The sequence below is a fragment of the Pteropus medius genome, unplaced genomic scaffold, assembly GCF_902729225.1.
Source record: "Pteropus medius unplaced genomic scaffold, Ma_sr-lr_union100, whole genome shotgun sequence".
NCBI lineage: Eukaryota > Metazoa > Chordata > Mammalia > Chiroptera > Pteropodidae > Pteropus > Pteropus medius.
Genome location: NW_024356249.1, coordinates 1,942,118 through 1,957,684, shown reverse-complemented (window position 1 = coordinate 1,957,684; position 15,567 = coordinate 1,942,118). Strand labels below are relative to the sequence as shown.

The following is a 15,567-nucleotide window of genomic DNA, read 5'->3' as shown; positions in this document are numbered from 1 at the left end:
GTCTCAGCAGATGGTTAGGGATGGAGGCTAGGGATGGAAGCCAGATTTCAGGGACCTGGGGAGGGGCCTGTAGACCTGCCTCAGGGGGCTCTGCCAGTTGCTCTCCCTATCTGGAAAGCAGCATCCTCCTCTTCCCTCCAGTGAGCTGGTAGCCTGAACCCTGGGCTGTGTGTGTTCCTCGCAGCAGCCTCTCTGACCCTTTCCCCACCTCTCTCCTCTCCGTCCCAGGCCAGGATCTTGGCTGTCGTGTGTGTTCAGGTGAAAGGAGAGCTTGGAACAAGAGCTCTTTCGGCTGTCTCTACAGTGCTGGGCTCTTTGAGTCCTGCTGTTTTGGGAAGCATCAAACAGCTCTGTCCTCTTTGACATTTTCCCACCCTGTTAGATGCATCAGTGCAGCTGGAGGGTAAACAGAGAGCTCTGGTCCTTTTTTGATGTCCTGGGAGCTTGTGTATGTCTGCTGATTGTCACAAACAGATGATGAAGTGGACCAGATGTAAAGTATGACAGTCATCACAAACTGCCAGGGAGTCATACTTGGGGCTGGATAACCACATACTTCATTCCAAATCTGAACCAATCTCACCTACAGCTCAGAGTATTAAGTAGAGAATCGCTCTGAGCCCCAGAGAGCTGGAGACACTGCCTGGCAGAAGCCTGAGCACTGGCCAGCTGCTGTGGCAAGGTCCTGTGCCTTTCCTGCCACCACCCTGACCAAGTCTGTAGCTAAGGAACTGGTCCCACTCCAGCTGCAGGGGATGCAATTTATACATCGCAAGCTGCCCATTGCTCCCGTCCAGTGACCAAATCAGAGCCCTTTGGTTTCTTTCCCAACTAAATTCTCTCCTGACCAGGTAAGGTCAGTTTTAATCTTGATTTGCTGCATGATCCCATACAAACTCTTCTGCTTGGTCATCTGGGCAGGTTGAGCCTGTATTTCCCAGGGATGTGAGAAGCACAAATAAAATTATAGAAGCGTCCTGTTTAAACAGTTCTAATTTACTGGAAAAAGGCAGTCAGTTATTATTTTTCCCATGCTGAGCGGTGTGGTGGCAGGGGCAGTAGTAGCCACCTCTTCAGACTCATTTAGTGGCGATGAGAAGTTCACATGCAGCACCTGGTATCTACCTGACCCCACTTCCTTCCTCGGGCTCAGGCCTCTCCTCTAAGGGGGACTGAGAAAGCCTGGAGGGTGGGGCAGAGGGATGGAACAAATCATGTCTGCCTAGGGCAATGCCTGGAGAATGGCGGACACGTCCCAGTCTCACCTTCACCAGGATGGCCGCAAGTCGCAGTTTGCAAGGACAGTCCCAGAAAAGGCCTGTTGTATATCAAGTAACAACTTATGGTTAGCACTCCCATTTTACCTTCCATGTGTCCCAGGGAGTACATATGATTGATTACCCGATCTACGACCCACAGTGGATTTGCAGAAAACTTAATGCTAAATTGAATTCAGCCCTTGCTACATCTTCTCTTCTGAGAAGTGAGAAAGCATGAGGGAGAAAGATGGAGGCACTTTGGATTATTCCACTGGGTTTGCTCTTGTGTGTACCACCCACCCATCCCAGGTTACAGCCTATACCTGGAGTCCCCAAACCCCAGGTCATGGACTGGTACTGGTCCGTGGCCTGTTAGGAATAGGGACGCACAGTAGGAGGTAAGTGGTGGGCGAGCAAGTGAAGCTTCATCTGTATTTGCAGCCACTCCCCAGAGCTAGCATCACCGCCTCAGGCATCAGATTCTCAAAGGAGCACGGGTCCCTGGTGCCAAAAAGGTTGGGGACCGCTGGCCTATACCATATGTAGAATGGTGGTGATATGGAATCAAGGTTATAGAAACATGAAACGAACCGCATGAGACAAAATTGGGACAATTTGTTAGGTAACAATCTATAAAATAAAGAATTTCTTAGAGACTCTAATTTTAACATGTTGCCTTTTTTGACCTAACAAAACTCAAAATAACAGATTGCCTCCTTGAATGTGCCATGCTATGAATGTTAATTTTCCATATCACCTTAAATAGAAAATCATAGTAAATTCAGTGAGGAACTAGGGTGGGAACATGGATTAGGAGAGAGAGGTAATATATTTTATAATTTTTTAAAGACTCTTGAAATCTCATTTTAAAAATATCTATTGCTGGGCACAAATATACTCAATATGCATATGGTTTTGAAATCTATTTTATCTAGCAATTCCACTTCTAGAAATCTATCTTAACAGAAATCATGGAACAAGTGCCGGGAAAGTGATTTGTGGCTGAAATCAGAAACGACCAATTGCTCATAAATAGATAATGTGTTAAACAAATCTATACAAAGGAACACTAGGCAGCTGCTAAGGAGGAGAGGGCTATATACGGACCACATGGAAATATTCTCACAAAATACTGTTCAATTATGATAGCATCCTTCCTTTGTTTGTAAGAAACAAACCAACATGACAGAAAGAAATCTAACTATAGGCAGTGAACACACAATGTGAGAGATATATATATATATATATATATATATATATATATATATATATATATATGCCTTACTGTTGAATTGTACACCTGAAACACTGGATTTCGTTAACCAGTCGCCGTAATAAAAATAAATAAATAAACTTTTAAAAACCCAACATAATGTATTACATGCAAATTTTTAAAAAGTCGAAGAGGATTTGGTATATATACTAATTGCCTCCAATGAGGGAGACAGTATGGGTAAACTTTCATTTTATTCTTTTTATGTATACAATAAACATAACTTTTATAGTTTACATATGTTTGTATATATAAAAGTATATCTAGAGAAGTAATCTTAAAAATTTTAAGTACACTTTTTAATAAAATAAAACAACCTAATGCATTTGATATTCTGCTTGATCTGACAAGTCCCTCAATAAGACACACAGCCCATGGAAGGCCTGGGTACCACGGAATAATGGTCAAGGTCATGGTCACGGCTTTCTGTCCTGACCCCAATCTCCAGCTCCACCACGCTCTCATTTCCTTCTGAAGGGTAGCGTGGAACCTCTGGGTTTCCCTCTATGGAGGGAACCTAACCTCTTTCCTAAGCTTGCTGCAAGGGTGACTCACCCCTTGCTTCCCCTAAGGCCAGGGGAAAGACTGATAACTTGGTCTTTGATAGTTCAGCCAGTTAGAAAAGGGGTCTTGGGCTTACCTCTTTCAGGAGATGACAGGCCCAGGACAGAAGTGTCAAAGGGAAGCCAAAGACAAAGCAATCCTGAGCTTCAGCTGGTAAAGAGCTTAACTTATACGCAAACTGATAGGCTAAATTTTTGCCCAAATCAGACGATGATTTTAACATAAGGGTAAAAGATGGTCTCACTGAGGCTTCCTGAAATGTTGCTATCTTTTGGATGTCAAGTGTAGAGAACTGAGGTAATCACTTGCCTCAGTTCCAGGCACTGACTTGCATCCTGTAATGAAAGGGGCAGATGTGCTTATCAGTCCTGTGAGGTGGCCAGTGTGTAGATTCAAAGAGAGCATGGGGTACCTGTGGTGGCCCCCTGGTTCTGGTGAAGGGAGAAAGGTCCGTGCCTGGACAGAGAAGACTAAGTGACACAAGGCACAAGCAAGGGTCAGCTGTGGTCGCTTGTGAGTACCTATGAGACATTCCATGGGCCTTCAGGATTCCAGAGATAGTGAGGAAGCCTGAGTCAACTTTGCCCACAGCCAAAGAAGCAACAGCAACAGCCTGCAAAGTATATTTGAGGTTGTTGGAAAAGCCATTCAGCCTCAAAATATCTCCCTTATTATCCTGGCAGAGTTGCTGAAATTCAACCCCTAGAGATTCAGTCCTTTTGTTTGAGACTTCATGCATGTGAAATTACAAAGTAATTTCCCTGGCTTCTTTCCAACTTAGAAGGCATAGGTCAGAGAACATACACTTGAATATCAAGAAGGAAGTAGAAAGACCCCATGGGTCAGAGGCTCAGCACTCAAGAAAGGTTCCAGGTGAAAAGAGAAAGGTGCAAAGCTTTTTGTTTCAGCTAAGGTGCAGCACTGCATATAATAGTATTAGACCAGACAGATCTAACTGCAGAAGCCTTGTAATGATGCTTTTATGTTAAAAAAGAAAAAAAAAATGCTTTACGCACACACACATACACACAACTTCACATAACTGTGTTTGTTACCAGTCTCCTTATCTGTATCTGTTCAAGACGGCTTTAGATATTGATATTGAAGGCTGATTGGCCAGTTGATTTCATTCTAAGTAACAGGTTTCTTAATTTTAAATTCTGTGGGGTCCTTGCTTTCGAAACCTGAGGTTTTTGTCCTCTGCTCTAACGAGCCCTGTAGGTGATTGTTAAAGCAGCCACTCAAACTTGGCTGCACCTTAAAATCACCTGGGACCTTTAAAAAATACTGATGTGCAGGGCTCATTCTCAGAGATTTTGCTTTAATTGGTCTAGTGTGGGGCCCAGGTATCAGCGGTTTCATGGCACTTAAATATGTATTCTAATGTCTACCCTAAATTAAAAATGTTAAGACAGTAGATTCTCACAGGTACTGAATGTGGATTTAAGACATTTATAGTTGGCAAGAAATGGTTTAAACTTTAGAGGGCACATTAGGAATACACTGACATGGATTCTGCAGATTCTGTCCCTTCTGCAGAAACCAAAGGGAAGGGCCTGGCCGGGAGATTTGTGGCTGAGTCTGCAGAACCTCTCAGCTCTCAGCTCGAACTCCTTGTTCTTTAGCATCAGTCCTTGTGTTGCAGCAGACAGGATTCCCACCCTCCCTGGCCTCTCTCAGACCGGATCTCTGTTCTCCTGAGTCCTACCCTTTCCCCACCCCCTAGAAGCAGGCCTGACGTCAAGTCTGTGGGCAGGAAGACCTGGATCACTCGTGGAAGTGAACTTGCCCATCTGAACGGAATCCTCGAATGCCATTCCCTCTCCCCATTTCCCTTTGGTCAGGGTTTCTGGCTGCTGTCCTTCCCAACACACTCTGCCCCACATGGCCCCTTCTCCAGGCCAGAGTCTCGGCCCATCCACCTGAGGCCATACTATGATGTGCTCGCTTTGCCCTTCAGGGCTGGGCACCCTGCGTACTTTGCTGTCTACATCGCTTGAAGAAGGTGTCACCCCTTCCTACATTTGAGAGACAGTGGCTCCTCCATATAAGATTCCTGGGGCCCTAGGTGCCCTGTGCCATGACCGTCCACAAGCCTGAGCTGACACTCAGCCCCACACAGAAAGGCAGTATGTTCCCGAGTCACAGCAGGAAGATGGTTTAAGAAGACATCATGTGGAATTTTATCTCTCCATCTTTTGTAACAGACAACGAACACTTCTTTTCTGTCCCTCTTCAGTCTTACACAAGGATCTACATGACAAATTCCCAGCTGAGTTCATTCCCGGAAAAATTTCGTTCTGAAAATTAATTTGTATGCTCTCTGTTGTCCAAAATCCCAAACTATGCAATCCAGTGTATTTTTGTTTGTCTCTAAGCTGCCAGAAAATTTAGAGCCAGATTCATTGTCCAAGTGTTGTAATCTGCTAAATTCAGGCCATTCTAAATATCCATTCCTTTTGCTTTGCTTTGTTTTCCCCTGAGCTTTTCTGCACTTAGTTCTGGTCTAAGTTGCCTTACCCTGTGCCCAAGTCTGTCGCCAGGTTCCTCTTTATCTCTTGGGTCTTCCCATCCCACCTCACCACGGTCGTCACCCTGCGCTCAGTAACTCTGGCCTGGGTGTTGCAAGGTCATGGCCTCATCTTCCTCTGATCCTATCACCCCTTCTTCGGTGGCATCTTCCTTACTTCCAGGAGCATTGTTCAACATAAACTCTCCCCACAAGCTGACTTTGCTGTTCCCTCAGCCTGAAAGAGCCTTCCCCACTTCGTTTTCTCCGTGAAAAGGTTTTCAGGGCTCTGCCCGGCTGGCAGTATCTACACTGCGGGGGTCCCCTGAGCTGGGAGGCCCTGCTCTGGGCTCCCCTAGCATGCAGCAGTCATTGGCAGGCCAGACCAGGTCTGCTTTTAACGTTTTGACTATCTAACTGGGATGAAGAATTTCTGGAAGGAAGGGAGCTATCTTATTCTTCACTGTCCCTAACACCTAGCACATAGAACTGTAAAGTCAGTGAATACACAACACAGCCAGGGTTCAAATCTTTTGAAACAAAAGGAATGCAGGCCAGCTTCTCTGCCAGCTTCCTCCCTACCCTTCCTCAAAAACAGTCAGTGTTTGCCCTTGACTTCAGGCAGAATTCTGCTCTATCCTAAGCAGCCCCTCTAAAGACTTTCTACTCCACTTCTTTGGTGTGTTTAGTATTTGATAATGAAGGAGACATATTTTTGTTTGTTTGTTTGTTTCTTTTAGTAACCAGGAAAGATGTAAGAGTTTAACAACAAAATTATTGTAGAGTGTCTATCATAACCTTATTACCCAGGGCCATCATTATGGGTGTAATTTTGGGCATTAGAGAAGTCATATCCCCAAGCACATCTCAACACCAGCTAGAGTCCGCCAGCTCCTTCCCAACGACCAGCTGGTCGAAGCAGAGAAGGGGCGCCCTTTACCCCAGTCTGTGCTCCCGGAAGGCACTGCCTGGCTCCCCCGGCTTCCCCAGTGCAAGTTTGCCCTGCAGAGGTCTGGCTCTCCTTGGTGGTTTGAATCCAGCTCTCTGTGACCCTCCTAAATATCATTACATCCCGTGTTGTTAAGAGACTCCCCCCACCCGCCCCGCCCGGGTTCCATGGGCTCCCAACTCCATCCTTAGGGGAAAAGTGGGAGAAAGATCATGCGGCGGTCTTTACTTTCCCGCTTCGCCAAGACTGCAAATTCTGACCTCAGGGAGGAGGTCTGGCAGCTCAGCCACCCTCGGTGCTTTCTCCACACACACACACTCTCTCTCCTCCTCTCCCTCTCTTTTTCTCTCTCTCACGCCCCCTGGGACCCAGCACAGCGCAGGGCGGGGGCTCTGCCCAGTTTGTGCAAGTTTCCGAGGCGCGGGCCGGCGTCTTGGCGGCTCGGTCCCGAAATCATCCCGAGTCCCGTTGGGACGTCTGCACAGCGCTTTGCTCACGTCCCTCAGGTCGGGATGAAGCGCCTCAGTCCCCACGTCGCTCACGGGAAACCGAGCCTGCGGTCTGCAAAGAGCTGCTTCCCCGCTCCGCGGCAGCGCCAGCCGTCTCTTCCCTTCCCCCCCGCGCGTCCCCTCCTCGGTCCCCGGTACGTCCCTCCACGGTCCTCGGTCCCCCCCGCGCGTCCCCTCCTCGGTCCCCCGGTACGTCCCCTCCACGGTCCTCGGTCCCCCCGCGCGTCCCCTCTTCCGTCCCCCCGTCCGGCCCTACCTCCAGTCGGGCCAAGGCTCCGCGGGCTCCGAGGCGCAGCTTGGGGACGCCCGGGCGGGCGGGGACTGCAGGCGGCGGGGGCCCAGCGCGCCATGGCCCGCAGCCCTGCACCCTGGTGTCGGCCGGGCCTCTCCCCGCGCCCCGCGAGCCGCGCGCCCTGCGCTCGCGTCCCCGCCGCCCGCCCGCCTCTGTGCGCCAGCGGAAGGCGGGCTCGGCCGGCTGCCGGGTCCTCTCCCCGGCGGCGCGGCGGCTCTGTGCCGGCCGCGCGCCCGCCGCCCGCCGCCTGCCGCCCCCCGCCCGCCGCTCCAGTGAGCTCATCTGCAGCTGGCGGGCGCCCGGCCCGTTGCCACGGCAACGCCTCTCCCAGGGCCGCGCGGACTCTCGCAGCTATGGTAAACAGGACCTTCTGCCGGACTCTTCCCCTCGCCTTTTTTGGGGGGTGGGGAATGGGTAGCTTAACCCTTTCTTTGCTGGAGACCACGAGGGGCATTCTCTATCTCCACCAGGCCGGGGATTTATTCGCGTGATGTGCTCAGCCCCGGGGCTGGGACCTTGAGACAGATGCACCGAAACGGGGGCGACACTCCCTGCCTCTGGTTAACTCAAGTCGTTTAACGCGTTTGTGGAGGCTGGGACACTCTGGGCACCCCCTTGTCCCTTCAGCTTGCAGTCTGGCTCGGGCACCTACGACCGAGCGCGGGACCCCCGGACTCCTAAACCCAGCCGGGAGGGGGGCACGAAAAGCTTCCCAGAGAAGAAAGGACTTGATAGTGCGCGCTGCCCCCTCTCGCGCAGGACAAACAATCAAGGAACACAGACCGCGTGGTTTAGGGCTGCCAAACGAGAAGTGACCGTGAATCTGCTGCGGCGTGAGATGCTGAGGACAACAGGGCTCGCGCGGGTTTTGGGCAGAGAAGTTCCCTGATAAAAGGGCGCCTGACCTGGCAGGGGTGGTTTTCGGGTGTGGAGGGAAGAAAGGCTCCAGGCCCGTCTCCATACCAAGAGGAAAGTCATGTTTGCCTTTAGCTCAGGGGACCCTCAAAGGAGGGGCCTAAAGCCTGGGGGGTGGGAGAGCTTAGCCTACTAATCCTCAAAAGGGGTGTGTAGGAGAGAGAGGGGGAAAAGAGAAAATAAAAGATTGCATAACACGGGGAACATTACATGCTGCCTAGGCAGTCCCCACACACTGGGGGCTGACATTTAAGGGTCTTACTCAAATATCAAAGTCACAGGAGAAAAACTGTCTCCTTAGCGAGGGTTTTGATTATTCTATGAGATCTTCGAAGCCTGTCTAGGGCTTGTTAAAGCCCCCTGGCTGTTCTTTCGTTGCCATACCCATTTCAACTAAGCATCAACTTTTGGAATATAAACTTGCAAGGTGCTGGTATTTTTTTAAAACAAGCGTAAGCATTTAAATGATTGTCTTGTTTGCGGAAGCATCATTCAATAAGTTTTCACTTTCTATGAAAAAGACCAGAGACTTGGCTTCTTGGCTTCTTGGCTTCTTGAGGGTTAATTACTCCCAGGGTCCTGGGGTGTCAGGAGGCAAAACTGGTGAAGTGAAGAAAATGGCAGGTGGAGGACAACTGAGCTGAGAGCCCAGGTGGCTGCCTCCCTCAACCCAATAACAAAACAGGCCGGTCGCCCACGGTTTTGTGGCTTCCAAATTGCCAATTGCATTTCAGGTAGGCAGGCCAGAGAGGAGGCTGGGGAGCCCCTTAATGGCAGCTCCTAGGGAGCAGGCTGCCGCTCCTTCGTCTACTCCTTCATCTTTGAGTTCTGGACACTAGCTTGTTTTACAAAAATACTCCTGCCTCAGCTCATCAGGTCAGACTCTGATGAGCAATGCAGGTGCCTGTGCTTTGCAAGTTTCCATCCTTGCCTGCCTCTCCCAGTCCCCAATGCCGCCACTCCTCAGTGCTGGCAGCTCCATCTCTGGGTCATCCAATGGCTCTGTGGCCATGGCAGGGGGCGTACGCATGGCTCCCTTCATTCCTGCTGATTCCCTTTTGCCTTCCCAGCTGATGCCACCCCTGCTCCTTCCCAAGCCCTGGTCCTGCAGCTCCAGAAGCATGGTGGCCCTCCGAAGTCAGAGTTGTGCACCGCGGCCTGGAAGACTCTGTCAGTGGTCCCTCTTCTCCCAGCTCCTGACATGCTCTGGTCCAACAGTGCATTCCCCCTCTCCCGCCCCCTTCTGTCTTCAGCTTCTCTCCACGGTGGAAAGTAAGAGCCAGGGCAGGAGGTAGTACCTGGCCTAAGTCAGGAGAGGTGCGGGTGAGAGGAAGGGGAAACTGCTGATTTTTCTTGAGTTTAAATCCTGCCGTGGAGCTCCGCAGAGCATCTCTTACCTCCGTGCCTCCTCTTCCTTCCGCGTCCTGTTGCGGAGCACGGGCTCTGGGTCGGAAGGCCAAAGCCAGCTCTGGAGCAGGTCGCTGCTCCTCTAACCTTCACTGTTTTCACCTGAAAAGTGGAAATAGCAACAATTATGCTGGACCTCATCGTGTTGCAGGGATTAAAGCAAATCATTAAAGGGAACCGTCCTGGGCCAGGCCGTTGGGGGCGCCCTTGGTTGGCTTCTGTTTGTTTCTTTTTCTAATCTCTTTCTTTTCTTTCCAGGAGCACAAAGGGGGCTCAGGGTTCAAAAGGAGGGAGCTGCCCCCGCCCCCCTCCTTTTAGGCCCAGAGCTTCCACCAGAGCCTGGCCGGCAGCACAGGAGAGGGCTAGCTTGGTTAAGACAAGCTTTGAACATCTCCTCTCCAAAAACTGTTTCATTTCCACTTAAATTCCTTTTGGATGCTAAACGTTTACCGAGTGTCCCTGCAGTTCCAGGCACTTTACACGTGTCATGTTTTATAATCCTCTCCATATGCCTGAGCAATTAAATATTATCCCTACCATTTTATGGATGGGAAAACCAAGTTCCAAGAGGTCATGTGCCTTATTTGAGGCCACACAGGCCTGTCTGGCTCAAGCCATGTTCTTTTTGTCATACGAGGTTGTCTGAGAGCCACTCACTCCCTCCGGAGGGAGGCAAATTTCTGGATTAGCATTCAGTCCATGCCCTGGTTATGCTCCCGTCTGGTGGTGCAGGAGCAGGCAGTGCAGCTCCTCGGGGCATCTCTGACTCTCTCCCTGGGGATCAGGTACCCGTTTGGGTCAGTCATCCATTCCTTCTTGCCCCCGTGACAGCAGTCTGCTTCTGTCCCATTGCCACTTGCCTGTCAGTGCACAGTCGAAAGGTATACACAGATGATGGATGACAGGTTGTGTTATTTTATTATTATTATTTTATCTAGAAAGCTCGCATGGAGAGAGAAATCATTTATCTATGCTTAGGCCTGTGACATTGGATGAAGTAGAGCAAGGAATGAACTTATTTTAGCAGGCAACAGTCACCTTGACATGCACTTGGCAAAGATCCTCATCCCTCTGACCCAGCGTGGACCTGAGCCCACAGTCATTGGGACCAGCAGCAGGGCGCCCTTCAGTCTTTGACGGGCATCCCACTCCTTCCCGCCTCAGGAGGCTGGCTTCCTCTTGCCATCCTTCTTCCTTCGCTAGTCCCATCCTTGGCCCATTCTCCCTGCCTAGAGAGGCTGGACCGAGTTCCCTCCCATTCCACCACAAACCCCAGCTGGCTCCCTCTGAGGAAACAAAACCAAGCCAAGCATCCCACACAAGCCTCAAACCCATCCTTGGTTTGTTCTTGGTCCCAGTCAAAAGTCATCCAGGAGGTGTGGGATGGGAGGAGAAGGGAGGGGGAAGCTGAGGCCACCCCAGGGAAGAGGAGCATGGCTCAGACTGAGGCCCCCAGGGCTCCTTCATCCTCCCCCAACTTTCAAGGGCCTGTCTTTGGCTGTGATCACTTTGTCCCCTCTCTCCTTTTGAGGTGCCCGCCTGCTTTCTACCTCCTGTGCTGGGGCTGGAACATGGGCAGCTGTGGGGGCCCCACTAGGGGGTGCTGTGGGTAAGTGGCATTTATCACTACAGACTGCTCACATTTACTGGGCAACTACGGGAAAGCTCAAAGGATCATCAAATTGGCAAATACCACAATAATATATAATTTTTGCCTAAGAACCATCTGTTTCATTTCTATGCCCCTACTCTGAAGGGTCTTTTTTTTTTTCTCACAAAGAATTAAAGTATTTGTAACTTTACAAGAATTAGGGTATTTATGACAAAAGCAGAGACAAAGTCGCAGACATTTTGCAGCATTCACCATTCAGCAAAGTCTCAAGTGTCAGACCTGCAATGCCAAATACCTTCTATGCTTAAATTATTTTCTGTTCATTTTGGGAGACCCAGTTGAGCATTAAGGAAAGGAGAAAGAGAGTGGTGATTTAGATTCTTTTTTTGAGGCAAAAATTTCTGTGTCCAAGAAGTTCTAGCCCTTCCGGTTCACTGTGATTCCAGAACACAACACGGCAGCTCTGGACCCTGCCAAAGACGCAAGCCTCTCACATCTTGCCCCTCAGAGCCTTCCCTAGTTCCTAGCCAACTAGGTGATCTCCTCAGACCTGAGGGGGGAGGTGAGAATCCTCTTCGACATTTTCATCACATAACCTCATGAGCTGGGCGCTGTATCTACAGACTTAAGTCCTGCTGGCTCATCCCCCTGCTGACATCCTACCCAGGCCCTGATCTCAGCCCTATACCTTTAAATGGCTATAAATCCCTGCCCTGCCTCTCTGAGGCCATACCGTGCTTGGGAGAACATGTTTCTGGAAGGCTCTAATTTCTGATCCACTTCTTGTATATCTTTCAGGTCAAATTACAGAAAAATAAAAATTACTAACCAAAGGCAAGCCAGGTGACATCTGACTGCCCTAGATAGCAGTATGACCTTGGGCAAGGCGACTCCCCTTTGTGGGTCTCGGGTTCCTGGGAAGTTGGGACCGGATGGCCCTTAAGCCCCTCCCAGCTCTCTCGCCTTCTCAAATAGGCGGAAAAAGCACAAAGCAGCTGCTGGTTTTCATTCTCATTCTGCTTTTTCCTTATGCCTTAGTGTGTCACAAAGCCAGGTAGTGCTTAGGCTTTGCAGAGATCACCTAGGAGGTAGGTTCTATTATCAGCCTCTTTTACTATAAAGAAATAGCCAAAAAGAGGTAGGCGCCTTGTGCAAAGCCACTGCATGTGAGTGCTAGACCCCAGGACAGCCCCTTCACGGCTTTGCTGCCAATTTTGCAGGTCAGGAGCTACTGTTCTCATCTGTCTGGCTTTAAGACATCCTACAGTGCACAGGACAGCTTCCCCTCCCCCAACCCACCTTCTTCCACGACAAAGAATTATCTTGCTCCAAATGTCAAGTGTACATAGGTTGAGGACTCCAGAGCCACCCAATTCCATATCCTCACCCCCTTTCCCAGGGTCTTGAACAAGTACTTGCCCTGCATGGCATCTGCTACAAATCAAAGTTACATGGGAAATGCAAAAATCACTGTCATTTGGATCACGTGAAAAGGTAAGCACAGCCAGGCGGGCCTTTGCATCTCTTTTCCCTCCTACCCCTTCCTTCACTGCCAGGTCTGGGACCAGAGGAAGCTTTGGTCTCACATCACAAGCGAATGGTGTCACCTAGTGGTAGTAGAGTTAACACCGGCAGGAACGGCTTTGAGCAAGGCGACATTATTAATAATATATGGCTTTGGCTGTGAAGATTCTATGGAAAAAAAACTGAAGACCACAGAAATGAGAACAAACAGAGGCTATTTATTCAGAGTCTTCTATAGAAAGGGAGTCCGCCACCATCATTTGCATTTGTCCGAGACTCCAGTACAAGAGGAGACTCAAATGCTAGTTGGAAAGGTTTACAGAGAAAAAAAAAAGGCTTCAGGTGTGCCGTACTTGCAGGTTGTTGGCACAGGGAAGCTGGAGGCCGGGGCACCTCGTGTGATTGGTTTGGAGGGGGATATTTGCATTTCCTCGGTTGGCCCTGAGTTGGAAGTGGGGGTGAGAATTCCAGAAGCTGGCAGTCATTGACAAGTCCTGACTGTTCTGCACCCATTGCTACAGAGGCTATGGATCACATTTCTATGGTCATAATGGTCTGGCCAGTGTTTGTTTGTATATTCAGTCTCTTAATTTATTAGTCATTCTAAATGAATCCTTGCTGTTGTTACTAGTCCTGAAACAGGTTACATAGCTATTCACGTGAGAAGCAGCTTGACTACAAATCAACATCTGTGGTTTTTAAAGGCTGCCCTTATAAATTTTGATTTAGAATTCATATCTGATATAATCGTTTGTCCATGGTGCTTTAATACGTATGGCATCATTCTAACTGGCATTCACATGGGCCGCAAGAATCTCTCAACTTCACCTACTTGGGTAACTAACTCCTTGAGGTGCGGCACCTTCACCACCACCCTTACCATCACTACCGCCGCCATCATCACCACCGCCACCGCCACAAGCTCAATGGTTCTCAAACTGTGCTCTTGGGACCAGAAGCAGCAAAAGCATGTGGGAAATGGTTAGGAATGCAAATTCTTGGGCCTCACTCCAGACCTACAGACTCAGACACTGGGGATGCGCTAGCCCTCAGGTGATTTTGGTGGATGCTGAAGTTGAGAGACACTGCTTTAGGTGAATTTCTAGGATGCCACAGAGGCCTTAAATCAGATTTTCCATAGTGTATCCTTGAAATTTGTGAAAATATGTCTGTCATATGAAGCAGTAAGAGAAACAAAACAATTTTCATTTATCTAGATAATATAAATAACAATATCTGCTAACATTTATTGACACATGATGCTAAGCACATCACAGTTTCTGAGTTACTGCTTTCAGCAGCTTTGAGAGGCAGGTACTATTCTTACCCCCATTTCACAAGTGAGGAATGGAGGCTCTGAGAAGTGAGGTAACTTGTCCCCAAGGTTACACAGGTTACACAGAGCTGGGAATTGAGGCCAGGCTTATTTCGCTTCAGAATTTTGCTCTTAGCTACTGTTAAAGATATCGATTGCTAGAATAATAAATATAAGTCTAGAGCATTTGTGCAGATTTAGTTGGACTCCTTTCCCTAATTAGCTTAAGGGGCAAATAGAGGCTTAAGGGGCAAAAAGAGAGACTTGCCTGAGGTCACATGTCACTTCCTAATTAGTGGGCTATGATCCAGGGCCTCTGGTTTCAAATTAAAAACACGATAAGCCCTTTGGTGAATCAGAGGTATACCAGAATATTGCACACTCCTTTATGACAGAGTAGGTAAAAAAACCATGGAGAAGTTGAGAAGGGAATAATTAATGGCTGGCCATATTTGAAAACAGTGGTGGAAGGGATGATTTCTGTCTTGGGAACCGCAAAGGGGTCTGCAGCATCTTGTAGAAATGGAAAATGAATCATTAGCTAACAATGCAGGAGTAGCCAAAGGCCACTCCTCATTCCTGCCTGTATCAGCAGCCCAGGTCCCCACATTTTCGGGAATTCCTTAGGGCTGTGGAGTTGCAGTCACACTTCCAGCAGCAGGAACCACTCATGGGCATGGGCTGCATCCTTGTTTCTCTCCCCAGGGCTTCTTCCCCTTGTAAGGCCCACAGACCACCCCCAGGTGACTTCCTTGGAAGCCCTTCACCATGGAAACCTCTCACCCACATGCAGATAAAGGGTTGTAGAGGTGACTATGGTACCCAGGGCAGGCAGCCTCATAAACCCCGCAGGCAGAGCGGAGGACCACTGGGTCTGCCCTGGCTGTGCTGGCTTATTTCTAAGCTCCATTTCTCCCTGCCTTGCTCTCTAGAGCCAACTAGCCTTCCTTTGGTTCTTCAAGTTTCAAACAAACAAACAAACAAACAAATCCGTCCCCCCCACCCCAACCAAAAAAAACCTCACACCAAACTCCTATTTTAGGGCTTTATTCTTTGTGTCTGAACACCTTCCTGCTCCTCAAGGCCCCCCTTCCTCTCCAAAGGAGCCATATCCGATTGGTTCTCTCTACTCATTTCTTTCATGACTATTGCCACACGTTGCGTCCCCCTGCGTGGTCTCCTTCATAAATGGTGAGCCTATAAAGGCAGGATGTGTGTCTCCACGTCCCCAGCGCCCAGCACTGTACCTATCTTAATTCACATTCCTGAGACTCTACTAAGATTAGATTCAGCTTAAGAAATACTTATGAGGCTCAATAAGTTTTAATTGAATGAGTGAACACGGCCTTTCAGGAGCCACTCCTCAAGATCCACACACTTCCCCAAATGGTTGCAGCCTGAGACTTCCAGCACCAATCCCCCCCGCCCCCCGGCACCCC

General features: G+C 49.2%; 1 protein-coding gene and 1 long non-coding RNA gene across 7 annotated transcripts in view; one reads left to right on the top strand and one right to left on the bottom strand.

The window, feature by feature from the left end:
* DENND2A (DENN domain containing 2A) overlaps positions 1-15,567 on the bottom strand; it is a 114,620-nt gene that overhangs the window by 81,348 nt on the left and 17,705 nt on the right. For 3 of the 6 annotated variants that reach the window (XM_039860797.1, XM_039860800.1, XM_039860802.1), the window contains exon 1: positions 7,320-7,568. Coding sequence is in view for 1 of the 6 variants with exons in the window: in XM_039860798.1 (XP_039716732.1) it covers positions 9,668-9,779 (112 nt within the window). In the remaining 5 variants the exon portion in view is untranslated. Of the gene's footprint in view, positions 1-7,319; positions 7,569-9,667; positions 9,780-15,567 lie in introns of those variants that run through there. The other 3 variants (XM_039860798.1, XM_039860796.1, XM_039860795.1) reach the window with 3 other exon arrangements.
* LOC120601135 (uncharacterized) lies at positions 7,658-10,237 on the top strand. Its single transcript, XR_005652367.1, has 2 exons — positions 7,658-9,542; positions 9,936-10,237. It is a non-coding gene; the product is annotated as an uncharacterized LOC120601135 (long non-coding RNA).